Source organism: Ylistrum balloti, unplaced genomic scaffold (genome assembly GCF_031769215.1).
Source record: "Ylistrum balloti isolate Yb309-2 unplaced genomic scaffold, AGI_CSIRO_Ybal_v1 Utg370738, whole genome shotgun sequence".
Taxonomy (NCBI): Eukaryota; Metazoa; Mollusca; class Bivalvia; order Pectinida; family Pectinidae; genus Ylistrum; species Ylistrum balloti.
The window spans coordinates 410,488-425,398 of record NW_026782435.1 but is presented as its reverse complement, the minus strand read 5'-3'; the positions used below and the strand labels follow the sequence as shown (position 1 = coordinate 425,398).

General features: G+C 35.9%; 1 protein-coding gene across 1 annotated transcript in view; it reads right to left on the bottom strand.

Annotated features, from left to right (window-relative positions):
• Positions 1–9,984: 9,984 nt before the first annotated feature.
• The window catches only part of LOC132557906 (uncharacterized), a 65,824-nt gene continuing 60,897 nt past the window's right edge, over positions 9,985–14,911 (bottom strand). The window contains exons 7-9 of the mRNA XM_060222430.1: positions 14,027–14,154; positions 11,993–12,263; positions 9,985–11,281 (exon numbers count right to left, since the gene is read on the bottom strand). Of these exons, the coding sequence (XP_060078413.1) occupies positions 10,993–11,281; positions 11,993–12,263; positions 14,027–14,154 (688 nt within the window). The 3' untranslated portion in view covers positions 9,985–10,992. The remainder of the gene's footprint in view (positions 11,282–11,992; positions 12,264–14,026; positions 14,155–14,911) is intronic.

Sequence of the window (14,911 nt, the reverse complement as noted above, 5' to 3'; positions counted from 1 at the left end):
GTCATGTGACGCTGCAACACAGACTTTTTCCCCACAGATAAATTTTCTTAATATTTGTGATATGAAATAATAGTCAAATATTATCGTTAATAGAATAAAATATCAAATCTCCCTCTGATCAGCCATCCCCTCCTCTCCCTCTCATCCCAGTCCTAAATGCATTCTAGACAATGACAATAACCGGATATTTGGCATCCCTTCCCCCCCCCCCACCCCCCACCACCACCAACCCATCACCAACATACCCCACCACCCCCCAACCACCGGAAGTGATATTTACATGGCTTCTGGGTAGGATACTTGCTAATTTCTAGCAGAGTAACTGAATGCTAGCTCTGTTCATCACAATACAAATCTGTCATATAATTATAAGAACACATTGTGTTCGTTAACTGTATGTCATTGTTTTCTAACATCATCGCTATGTTTTATATATGTAGTAGTCTACAGATGGGAGAGCTCTAGCTGGCATATCACTTGTTATATCAGAATCATACAAGTACTAATTGTCTTTGACCAGTCAAATCAAATTAAGCTCTCGAAATTTGATAGAAAACCATACTTTTTTTTTTATAAATACACAAAACTTACATTCACAAATATCTCAAATTGAAGTCGATACAAGAAGGAAAATGAACGATTTCCTATCATGTCATGTTATTGAAATCCCTAAATGTTAAATAATTTATAACTCTGTGTATGGAGCTGTGCTGCTGAGTCGTTACCAATATAACAATGACGTTATGGACATATGATATTTCTAAAACTACTGAGGATGAGTAATACAATAAGTGTAAAACAGTTATGACCAACATGGGTGCTTGTTTTATTGAATCAATATTTATATAGAATGGAGATATTTAGCTTATTATAAACAGCGCCATGGGAGTCGGCAATGGTTTGTAATAATGTCACCAACGACCCTTCCTATCGAAAAACACATCTAAACACAAGGACAGGAACAGTGTCAAGTATTGTTAGCAAAACCAGTAAACCAAAAACTTTTTACATCATGACCTGGGGCTATAATAAGACCTCTAGCTTCGTTACTGAAATGCCATTGCAAGATTAAGATAGCATTATAATTGTTGTAAAACGAATCTCGCGGTCATGTCTCATGTTTCATTGGCACAATGTGTTGATGTAATATGATGTCAAGGATATCTGTTTATAGATCACCACGTGACAACTCAATGGACAGACAGCCAATAGTTCTTTCTGGATACATATATATCATGTAACTTAACCGTGTTCTCACTGTATTGTGTAAGGAGTAGGGAACACATAACCAGGCTGTATTTATGCCATATATTTGCCTGTTGTATATTGTAAATATATTTTCTGCTTATAAAGGTATCTTCAACCAAGCAACATCATATGTTTGTCATTTGTTTCTATCTTATTTTCGAGACACATACACATATAACAGAACAGCTACATTTTACACCCGTACTTAAAAAATACAAAGTACCAAATGCCCTTATTTGGTATGAAGTTAATGCTAATATGCTGCAAAATGGCAATCAGGGAAAATTTTTGAAGAAAGCTGTTGATGCTGGTGAGTAATTGGACGATTCGTTAAATATCCTCAGTCTTTGTAAGGTCTGACCTACTGTTGACTTGCATCGCCTATATTCTGGGTCAGGAATATGGTTGGGGTTATCTCCCTTCCACCATAACTCAGTGTGAGAATCCCAACACTACCATGTAGCAGATTACCTGGGGATATATAATTATAGGTTACTGGATTACATGCGGTTTATGAAGGATATCTAATTATCAGTTATTTTATGTTCTCTGGATTTAAGACCTCACTGGAGATACGTTGCTTACAATAAACATAGTATTGTATTTTCTATAGTTGGCAATTGTGAGCTCTTCGCCTTATGATAAGTGTAAAACATGGCGTCACATCTGTTCATCAACATACGATGAAGGTTTCAATGTATGCATTTTATGATAAGCTTATGTCGTGTATCAAACATACTTTTTAAAAAGAATTTGCAGCTTGAAATCTAAAATGAAAGCAAAACAGTGGTCAATGTTCCCCAATCCTGGTGTTAAATCCAAACTTTAAGATTTACATGACAGACATGTTATTGTGCCAGCATTTAAGGCATCTAATTACTTGATCCTTGTCTGGAGACATTATTACATTTCCTCTATAAACAAAAACAACAAGGGCTTGTTCGGTAACGAAGGAAATCCCACCTATACATTATGCAATCTTTCTAAAGACGAAATACTGACTAATCATGCTTCGGTATTACAATCATTTAGATTGCTTGTTGATGATAATGATACGGACCTCCCCCGTTTATGCTGGATTCCTAAACTCTATAAGGATCCATATCAACAACGTCCTATTGTTGACTCTTCTAGCTGTTCAACCAAGCCTTTTGTCAAATCTTCTAACCACCATCCTGAGTACTATCAAATCTGAGTTACAGTCTAATTGTGATACTGTTTAATCAAGAAATGTAATTTATATCAAGTGAATTTAAAAAAAAAATCCAAATCGCCTTCAACCAATCTTCAACAACCTCTTCTAGAAATCATTTTTACAATAAGAACATTTCATGTTCATTCTAAACTGAACGATCGCATTCGTTCCCTTGTTATGAGAAATGTCTTTTCCAAGACAGGTGACCGACAGTATAATATGTGGTTGTGAACTATACTCAAACATATTTTGTAAACATAATTCAAATCAAAGAATGAACAAACAGAGGAGGAAATCATAAAAAAAAATTATTGAGTTTCGGGTTGACCACATCTTCATCCAAGTTTTGTGGCAAGATCTTCCAACAGACTATTGGCATAACTTTGCGATCTAACTGCACCCTATGTTGGTTGACTTGTCTTTGCTATCATACGAGGCTGAATTTATCGAAGAGCAAATCAAGTCGTTTGATTTCACTTTCAGTATTAAATTCAAAGTATCAAATTTGTATAACGGGGTTTCAAAAGATGCAGGTTGTTGAAAATTATGGAGAAGTTTTACGATCATGATGATCTCGTTGAGAAAATTTCTATGTCTTTTGCGATATAAAACTGGAGGTATTTGATAGTCGGAACTCTGCCTGTTGATTCCATTGTTGTATGCCTTGTTCTCATTTGTGAACGTGACATCACTTACTTGGAATGATCAATGTTTACATAGCAGGTATTGTCTATGAAGCAGAAAACGCGTACTCTTCTGGAACATCTGGTCTTATTCTCCATGTGCCTTTTTTAAGAGTCTCCATGGATTATGATTATGTTGACGTGTTGGTATTTTCTTGTTGTTTTACTCCATATTTGTCAACTTTAGAAAAAATATATCATCATGCTCTATGCATTTTGCTATGGTAGTCCAGTTGCCGCTGTTTCAACAACACGGACAAATTTGATGATAGACGTTAATTCAGTTTACTTCTCTACATATCTTCAGTATCGTTTTAGAAATAATTCCATGGTATACCTTTTCGCAATTCTGAATTTCCCCTCACTGATCTAATTGGCAGTAGGTTGTTGCGTCTATGCTGTCTGGGGTACAATCATTCACATAAAACAGAAGGCGTTATTGTATCCTATTTATGTTACTTATATTTCATTGGAATTGCAATACATACAAGATCATGTTGATTTACAATCAAGGATATAAACAAGTGTAAATGTATTGAAATGTGGGTAAATATACTTTCCTTTGTACCAACACATACAAAGATTTTAGTCTTTCTCAATCGTTACGTTGTCAGTTTTCGGGATATATGTTCTAAGATACAAAGCTGAATATTTCTGTGTTGTTCTTACACTCTTTGATATACGTTTTATACATATTACATTGTTTAACCACAAACAATAAATAAAATAGGATTGGGTCAGTACTATATTATGATATACGATACATATTTATATAAATATACGCCAGCAAGTAAAAAATCAGATAAAATAAACGAACTAGGATATGTACAAATTATGTTTTATATAATGTATTGGTTTTTTCTTACTTCGGATATTGATGTTTACAATAATAGCATAAAATAGTTACTTTGGAATATACAAACGTTCTAAGAAATTTGACAATGTGCTAGTTATAATTGTGTACACTGGGTCATGGTCATGTGACATGGTGCTAGTTATTAGTGTATACACTGGGTCATGGTCATGTGACATGGTGCTAGTTATTAGTGTATACACTGGGTCATGGTCATGTGACATGGTGCTAGTTATTAGTGTATACACTTGGTCATGGTCATGTGACATGGTGCTAGTTATAAGTGTATACACTTGGTCATGGTCATGTGACATGGTGCTAGTTATTAGTGTATACACTGGGTCATGGTCATGTGACATGGTGCTAGTTATTAGTGTATACACTGGGTCATGGTCATGTGACATGGTGCTAGTTATTAGTGTATACACTGGGTCATGGTCATGTGACATGGTGCTAGTTATTAGTGTATACACTGGGTCATGGTCATGTGACATGGTGCTAGTTATTAGTGTATACACTGGGTCATGGTCATGTGACATGGTGCTAGTTATAAGTGTATACACTTGGTCATGGTCATGAATTGAATTGAATTGAATTGAATTTCTTTATTTCCTCCAACGCATGAAGATCAATTCAAAACATAAACGATAATATAAATATACATGGACATAATTTAATATGTTGTGATCTGGTCCAGAAGGGAAGTATATCTTCCTCTGACATTTAACTGTTCATTGTTTTAGTCTATGAGGTTAGAAATTTTGCAATTTTGTTAAATATTACTGAATTACACTACAGGCGGTGTAGCCAATGCACTAGCGCTGGTTTCATTTTATAGAAAGTCCGCGCGGATTCCACCATTAGCATCTTCCAGTGTTCGGGACTAACTTCCAACATATCATCATCTCCCCCAAGAAGGAAGTTTATAAGCCTATCATCATCATTCAATATCCAGACACTCTGTACAACCGGAAGTAAATTTACAATACTTGTTTGTAGTCTATCTCTTTCATCAAAATATATACGACAGTCGATTACTAGATGTTTCACAATATCATCCACATTTTGCTTGCACGAGTCACAGATACATTTTGTGATAGGTAGTGCTCCAAGTTTCACAAGAAATCCAAATTCTCTGCACATATCATCTAATTCAAAACACAGCAACCAGAGTTTGTGCGGGGCGATTCTTGGATGTATGGTTTGGAAGCGAGTAAGATCTGTTCGCCTTAACATACGCTGTTTCCATTCAAGTTCAGACGTCTCAGATACTGTTTTGTTCACAATATATTTCCAAGCAATTTTAGTAGGAAAGCAGCCGTATTTGATAAAACTATTCAGATATTCTTCAAGTCCGTATCTATAAACCGTAGTAATCAGTGTTCGAAAGATATCCGTGCATTCGAATAATCCAAAAATAAGCAATATTCCAATGTTAAAATTAAACAACTGTTTGTGTATTTTGGTGAAATCTGTCAAACACAGTCTTCCAAAAAACAATAATCGGTACTTATCTATGTAATGTTTTAGCCTACAAATACCAAGGGTTTCAATGGTACTTTCTGACGGGGAACTTTTGTCAAATCCTTGAAGGATTCGACAGCACTTCCGCTGGGTTACCTCAAGTTTGTCCAAACTTCACTCTCGTACTTCTCCCCAAGTCTCACACGCATACATGCCAGCGGGTAAGATGACACGTTTCCAGACAAGAGAAGACGCTATCGGATTAATTTCTCCAAACCGAAGACCCATATCTCGAAGAGAATGAAATGATCTTTGTAGTTTGTGACAAACCCTGTCCAGGCATTTATTTACAGGATTAGTATTAGATATGACAGTTCCTGCGTATATCACACTCTCCTTTGTTTCTATTGTATTTCCTCCCATAGAAAAGTCATATTTTGCAGACTGGTTTCGGTTATTGAATACGATGATAGCACTCTTGGACGCGTTATATTTCAATTGCCATTTAAAGGCATACATTCTTGAAATTTCGATTAAGTTTTGTAAGCCGTTCTTACTAGAGGATATCAGACAGGTGTCATCAGCAAGTAAGATACCAGGTATATGTCTATCCACAATGTTTATGCCACAGTTTGTTCCACATATAGCCTTCATCAATCCGTCAATATACAGTTTAAACATAAAAGCGCTGAGAACTTTTCCCTGACCGACACCGCGCGTCACGTGTACGAAGTCGCTTAGTTCTCCCTTTAGTCTAACACATACTTTTGTTTGCATGTAAGAGCTGAAGATAATTTTCCACATCCGGCCGCGTATACCAAGTTCATATATTTTCAAAAAGAGACCATTCAGCCATACCCTGTCAAACGCCTTCTCGTTATCTAAAAAAGCGATGTAGAGCGATGATTTCCTTTCGGTATAAAAGGATACTATTTCTTTTAACGTGAAGATTGCTGGGATCGCCCCCATGTTTTTTCTAAATCCAAACTGTAGAGAATGTGGAAAATCAACTTTGTTGTGTATAATCCATTTCTCTATCCTTTCCAGAAGTACTTTTTCAAAATAACTTACCGATGGAAGATTCAGAGTTATTCCGCGGTAACTTGTTGGGTCTGACGGATTTTTATTCCCACCTTTGAAAATTGGTATTACTATTCCCTCCTTAAACCTTTGTGGAACACATTCCATTGACAATACAATATTGAATATAACGCACAGTGATTTGACAAGGGTTCTTCCGCCATATTTAATATGTTCATTGCAGATTCCATCGAGCCCTGGAGACTTACCAGTTTTCAGTTTTCTTATTTGAAATTGTAGTTCATCTTCTGATATTTCCCCTTCAAGCACATTATCTACACAAAACAAGAATTGGAACGTAAAAGCTCTTGAATGGTGTCATCAACCTCAGCTTTAAATTGTACATCAAACAACTCCTCTGTATCCACTGACAATAAATACCGTAATACTGAGCCCAAAGGTTACACTTTGTCCGATATCCGTCGCCACCGTGTCTTTGTAGACGAGAGGTTTATCAATAGGCGTCTTGCCACGTTGTTTCCTAACAGTTTTATAAAACTCCTGAATATCTATTTCAGCCGAATTTATTAGTTCGTGTGTTTTTTCTTGTTCCATTTCTTTGTCGCATAGCGTTTTTGTTTTCCAAATTCTCGTTTTCTGTCCTTATATATTTGGTACATCACATTTATATAAATATACGTCCTTGGTTTTCCTTCCGCTATCCATAAACGTCTAGGATATGTACAAATTATAATGGTGATTATTAAGTTGATATTTTTTACGGTTTTAAACACGTCCTAAATGTCCCATTGAATGTTCTCTTCAGATGCTGATTCAAATGTTTATTATATTTTCAAGACGGTTTTCTAAATGACATATGTTTAATTGTGTACACTGATGGTCATCCATGGTGCTAGTTATTAGTGTATAGCAACTCATTCCACTTGGGTTATTACATATCAAGGTCAGCAGTGACATGGTCTAATCCACTTCGGGAATCCATTTGCCTTTTGTTTTTCTGTTCTGACATGGTGCTAGTTATTAGTGTATACACTGGGTCATGGTCATGTGACATGGTGCTAGTTATTAGTGTATACACTGGGTCATGGTCATGTGACATGGTGCTAGTTATAAGTGTATACACTTGGTCATGGTCATGTGACACGGTGCTAGTTATAAGTGTATACACTTGGTCATGGTCATGTGACATGGTGCTAATTATTAGTGTATACACTTGGTCATGGTCATGTGACATGTTGCTAGTTATAAGTGTATACACTTGGTCATGGTCATGTGACATGGTGCTAATTATTAGTGTATACACTAGGTCATGGTCATGTGACATGATGCTAGTTATTAGTGTATACAGTAGGTCAAGGTCAAAATCAACGAATTCATTTTTGAGACGTCATGATTTTAAAAGTTCTATAAGAGGAGGGCACTGAAATATCCAGCATTTAAACATGACAGTTGTTTTCTAAATATAAAATAAACAACCCTTAATGCCACAAGAATGAAAAAAACTATAATTAATGAGGTTAACAACATATACAAAATACCAGCTATACAAAGAATGAGAAAAAATGACCCGAAATTGTACCAAATCTTTGGTATTGTCTGATGAAAAACTGGCACTCCTCTCTCGAACATAATTCCAACGTTATGCCAAACTATTCTACAAAAATCCGCTAAAAGAGTTCAAATGATATCATAGTTTAAAAAATCAATATGGTTTCAATGTGCAAAATAATATTTTGTAGAATTAAAACAATTTGTTCTTAAAACTCATTACGCCATGTTTACATTTATGAAGGCATGTGTACATATATTAAGAACTCGAATTGTACACCAAGCATCAGGAGAGCGGTAACTATTTCAGCAATGATTCATACAATTTGTCAAGCACGCATTTGTATTCCATCTATTCTTATGGTGACACTTCAGAACTGGTTTAAACGAATAATCATATAAACAAAACATTCCAATCACCTCAGCAATAAAACTAGGGCTATCATGTTCACTCCTCTCAACCACACGATTCCATGTAACATACACTACAGTCTACATAATCATATATTGTGATCGTGGATCCCACTTCAATTCTAAGGACAGTAAAAAATAAAAGACAAAATTCTACATAAACATCCGTAACTATATCTACTTAAACCGCTTACGTAATCTTGCGTAATATTTGTCGATGCTGGAACATGCCACCCTTGTTAACACTCGCGTCCGTTGGCCACCAACTTCCGGAGCAAACGTGGAGCGAATCATATGAAAACTTCATATGAAATAATACAGTTTCTATCAAAAGTACATTTAAGGTAAAGCTGAACATATTGTCTATTGTTTAACTCTCTTTTTTTTAATTTCTTAAAGAAATATTTGATCAGTAGTCTTTCGGAGAGAGATCGGATTTTTATAGCCATATTGAATTTACAATATAAATGATCGTGGGCTAATATTGTCATTAATAAAATTGAATACAGAAATATATCAAATGAACCAGAATGGTTAAGTAAAGATAGAATTGAAAAAAAAAAATGAAAACATTATGATTCTTAATTCAAAATATCAATAGTATTTCTGGTTAGTGTTTAGAAAAGTGATATGATGCCATAATAAAATGCTTGATTATTTCAGACGAGGGAAATGTAATGAAGCAGTATTTATTGAAATATTAAGCAAAATTTTGAATTCTTAATTTTTTTTTCATTTGTGGATTATCCGGCGCTGACTTTTATGATTGGTGTTAAATGATTAATTTTGTATGTAACCCTATCCAAGGTCCACTGTACAGGCAAGTCAGTGCCTAGAACATACCAAACAAGGATAGTAATGTTTATATAGGAAGAAAAATTTGAAAAAGGATGAAAAAAAACCCCGAAAAAGTGATGGTTTTATAAACACATGAAGTCAATAACATATAAATAAAGTAATATATATTAAATTGTATAAAGATGCTCTTCTCTTCTTTGTATGATTTATGTTCAGAAATGCAACAGCTAAATCCGGACTGCACCTACAGATAGTACAGACATTATACTACATCAGCTGTAACTAAATGTACTACATCAGCTGTACATCAGCTGTAACTAAATGTACTACATCAGCTGTACATCAGCTGTACCTAAAGGTACTACATCAGCTGTACATCAGCTGTACCTAAAGGCACTACATCAGCTGTACCTAAAGGTACTACATCAGCTGTACATCAGCTGTACCTAAAGGTACTACATTAGCTGTACCTTAAGATACACATCAGCTGTACCTAAAGGTACTTCATCAGCTTACATCAGCTGTACCTAAATGTACTACATCAGCTGTACATCAACTGTACCTAAAGGTACTACATCAGCTGTACCTAAATGTACTACATCAGCTGTACATCAAATGTACCTAAAGGCACTACATCAGCTGTACCTAAATGTACTACATCAGCTGTACATCAGCTGTACCTAAATGTACTACATCAGCTTTACATCAGCTGTACCTAAAGGTACTACATTAGCTGTACCTAAAGATACACATCAGCTGTACCCAAAGGTACTTCATCAGCTTACATCAGCTGTACCTAAATGTACTACATCAGCTGTATATCAACTGTACCTAAAGGTACTACATCAGCTCTACATCAGCTGTACCTAAAGGTACTACATCAGCTCTACATCAGCTGTACCTAAAGGTACTACATCAGCTGTACCTAAAGATACACATCAGCTGTACCTAAAGATACACATCAGCTGTACCTAAAGGTACTTCATCAGCTTACATCAGCTGTACCTAAATGTACTAGTACAGCTGTATATCAGCTGTACCTAAAGGCACTACATCAGCTCTACATCAGCTGTACCTAAAGATACACATCAGCTGTACATCAGCTGTACCTAGTATTGAAATTGTACTACATCAGCTGTATGTTATTTGAATGGGCCTGGGTTTAGCAATGACAGTGCTTTCAGTATCGCTGAAATCGTAATGTGAGATAAAGTGCTCTCAAATGTGTTCTACGACTGCGAGAAAATTAGAAGTGAAACATCATTATTGTTTACATACTAGTTGAAGTACATATTGTGCAAGCACTGCAAACGATGTTTGATGTTTATTTCTTTTTTACAATTTATGCAGCGCTATATTGTCCAAAACACCCACCACTAAACACACGATCATCCTATTAATCTGACCCTCTTCCTAATTCCATCACATGACTCGCGTTTTATCGCCCAAAACTTTATGCTTTCTATAAGCCAGTAACGATTTAGTCACCAAACGCTTGAAGTCTTATTTACTATGAGGTATTACCGCCTTCTACATTCCTTAAGATACCAAAATACCTCATTTTTTTTTAAAAAAAGAAAGGTGTTATTAAGCTAATCAGATGACGCGTCTCTCTCACATGAGTCATATTAACCAATCAGACGACGCGTCTCTCTCACATGCGTCAAATCAGCGAATAAGAGGACGTGCCTTTCTCACATGAGTCCTATCAACAAATCAGATGAAATCTCTCTCATACCTCTAGGAAACAATCAACAAATACCCGTTCCTAGTACTTGATTGAGCGTAACAATTATACATATTGACACCGCGACAAGCAGGCTACATATGTTTGTTGACTTCGTAGCACCATTAATCGGATCAACTGGACATGGAATGTCGTAGCCCTGAACATCTTCGCAGACATCTTCCTCGTTACTTCCGTTCAGGACGTGTGTGTAGCGTACATATTCGTCGTTCTCGGCACGTATCCAGTTGGCGCCATATGGAGTGTTTGGTGAAGCACTCTCGAGCACAAACAATGCTAGGTTATAAAGACACCTGAAATATCACAAATATAAATGTTGTCAATGGGAAATATAACCGAGCATTGACTATACTGTTCGTTGAAGCTAAACAAATCCTATTACACAATGCCATCTTCTTAGACTTGATATCGCTTCCCTTTAAGACTCGCAATTATCTAATAATGATTGCTATTTAAGGATAGCAGAAGTTACAAAATTGCGTTAATGAATGGCAATATACAGAAAACAGATGAATGGACTACTTAATGTAACGATCACATCTGACTTTATATTGTAAAGTGTGGCTCTTCTCCTCCAATCAGGCTGGGCCTGTGTATTTGTTTGACACGTGTAAACAACGAACATTTTGTCCCCTTTGTTTCACTTGTGTTTCACCAGTTCTTTTTAGTTAAAACGCTTTGCAGACATAAGATATATAATAGCTACTATCAGCATTAACAAATCTAATTAAAGAACTGACTAACGGTTATCTCACTGTACACGTGTTTTTTCTCTTCCTTTTTTATGTGTTCTGATGTTTTAAACATTGAGCATTAACATTTAAATTCATAATGCTTGGATACGGTAAAGTTACAAAAGTAAATTTGTAATTTTTTTCTTTAAGCTGTTATATACCAAACCTTAGATACCGAAAGTAACCAATACTACAAACGTAGAAACGTTCCTAATATTGAACAACAATCTAATGCCATTTGAACAGAGCATGCGTGAAATGTTCACGTACCTTCCGGCTACAGACTCTGGACAATCTGATCCAACATATCTGTCCATATCAGCGACATTAAGACGTTTGTTCTGTTGATAGAGGAGGAAGAAGTAAGTATGAGTGGTGTTGTCAGGAGGAGCAGGACCCCTATAGGTCTGGACCGTATCTCCAAGCTCCACTGTCCCATTGGGAATGTTGATGACTTTCCAGTGTAGCAATGGTTCAGTGTCGGTCCCTACCAGAGGATTCGACACGTCCAGGTCTATCATGATTAGCGTGTATAGAGTGCCTGTAAAGATTAGTCATTACATCGACGTCAAATGGTAAACATATTAGAGGGAGTGAAGTTGCGCAAGACATATTTAAGACAGATCACTTCAATGTGTTATTTCCTTTCATTCTGACTTGTGGTGTCAATTACAAACTGATTGTTACAGAATTTGTTTTCTAAAAAATTGAAAAATGCAAGCCTATAAAAAATAAAAAAAGGATATCGTTGTCATTTCCAGGAGGTCAAAGTCCGACTAAGTAATTCCAAGAAAGTTAAGAAAAAGCGGAAGATATGTATCAAAATGCCATAAGAAGAACGTAGGTGTTGTGACACCGATAAAAAGAATTTCTCGTGCGAGTAATAAAAAAGAAGAAGGTTGTGTACTGTTGGAGAGACATAAAACCTTGTAGACTGATTGATGAAGGAAGGCTATATGTCTTTTTACAGGAAGTGTCTGCTTTCGGTTGGTTTCTTAACTTCAGTGGATCTACTTTAATTAGCATAGATTAAACCTTTCTTCAGAATTAACACACCGACAATAACAAGTACTGACTGGGCAGAATTACTCTTTAAATCTTAAAAGAAACAAATCGGTCGTGATAGAGCTTGTGTAGGAAGTGATGGAGGTATAGAATTTATACTCCTTGATCCTAGTGTCTGACCAAGACGGAAACCAGTGAAGCAAAGTTTGATTTAAAAATGAATAATCTGTTCAGAAGAAGTTAATAAATTATTTACTGGCAAAGAAGTGATGACAGCTGATGTAACAAACCAGCACCGCGCTACCAATTATTTCAAAATGTCTTGTTCCGGTGCATGTACTATTGCTCGTTATCATACATAAAGGCAGAGTCACAAAAAAGAGCATTTTGATTGGTTAAACAATATTTCTTAACAATGTATGGACGATTTTAGATACATGTACATAAATGTATTTCAATATTCTGTCAGTATCGTATATGTGCTACACTTGTAAAATTAATTCATCCCTTACAACGTAGCTTACGTTTCCGAAACAACTTTTTCCATGTCCTGTGCACAAGTATTTGTAAGTAGTGGCCAGTATCAATCTCCAAACTACTAATGTAAGTGAGCGTTTAGGCGAATGTGGAAGAAACAATGCACTCAAAAATGATATTATTCAAGTATTATCGCATTAACTTCATGAAATTTGAGACAGATCCATTCAGTACTTCTTAAGAAATAGGGATAACAATCTTTACTATGCGAAATCCAAGATGGCTGCATGTCGGCCATATTGTTTTTCTGATCAGTCCCAAACTCAAACAGGCACAACTAGAGATAAAGAAGGGCCTTTACATGGAATTTTAGAAATATATAGATAGAATTGTTAAAGAAACAATAACAAACTTTCAAAATCAAAATCCAAGATGGCCGCCCGTTGGCCATTCTTTCTTATCCGTTCAAAAATCAAACAGCCACAACTACGGATCAAGGGAAACACACACATGGAATTTGAAAAAAAAATAGTCTTGTCTGTTCTCAAGGAATAGCGGTAACAAAAATAGTTTACAGGTGGATCACAGACAACGGGCACAAGGGCAATTTGAATACGATGGTAAGCTAAAAAGGAAAGCATCCTAAAGAAAATAGGCCAAACGGGAAATAAAATGAGGCTTAACCTCTTTATCTACCAAAAATGAAATGAGAACCCTATATAAGTGTGACTGTAATTCTCAGAAACAGATGAGGCTTCTGTTTCCAGACGATGATTTGATAAAACCGACTTAGGACTGATAGCATAATAAAATTTATCTTACCGTCAAATGAGTAGGCATTCCTCAAATATGTTCTCTTGATGATTTCTACAGAGGGCACCACTGATGTTCTGACGTCACCACATTTCTGTAGAGTATCCTTAAGTGGATTCGGCTGGATGGTTTTAGCGCTGTAAAACATATTGACAGACGACTTTCAAAACATTGCTCGTTTCTGGACAGCCTTTAAAAGGTACACGATAAAGAGTCACTGAGGTTTAGAAACGAGTTGTAGACAGAAGAAATATTAATTTTGATAGTTAATGACACTAAAATTAGGAGATTATATAGCTAGATATGTTTAATTACACTAAGAGATGTGATGTCCAACATAATTGCTATCTGTAATGACGTGATATGTGACAAAATCAAGTGTTGTGAACATCAAAATGATATCAAAGATTTACTCAAAACGTCCTCATTTGTGAACCCTAGTAGAAATACATTGTCGGTCATGATATCAAATTGCTTTCCATTTCACAGTTATCATAACGAGGGCCATAACTTACGGAAACTCTTTCAGAAATCGTACAATAGTAATAATTTTAAATAACATTTGGAGTGTTCATAGCGACAAATCAAACCAGACGATATGGCAATTGTTGCTCCAAGAACTAACTGGGATTTAGATAACGTTTGAAAAATTACTGACTCGGTCCTGGCGTCCTTATCTAATTATACGGCCATCACATTCACATCGATCCTGTTAGTATTTTTTAAGACGCAAGGGTGACGTCATGGCGGAGCTATAACAAAATGTCAAATCACGAAGTGTTATAACGAGTATGGACGCCATTGTCACTTAACGTCAGTGGTCACCACGGGAAGACTTTCTTGTCAGAGTCGTTTTGCTCACATGTACATTTTTGACGTCAAGATAGGGAGACA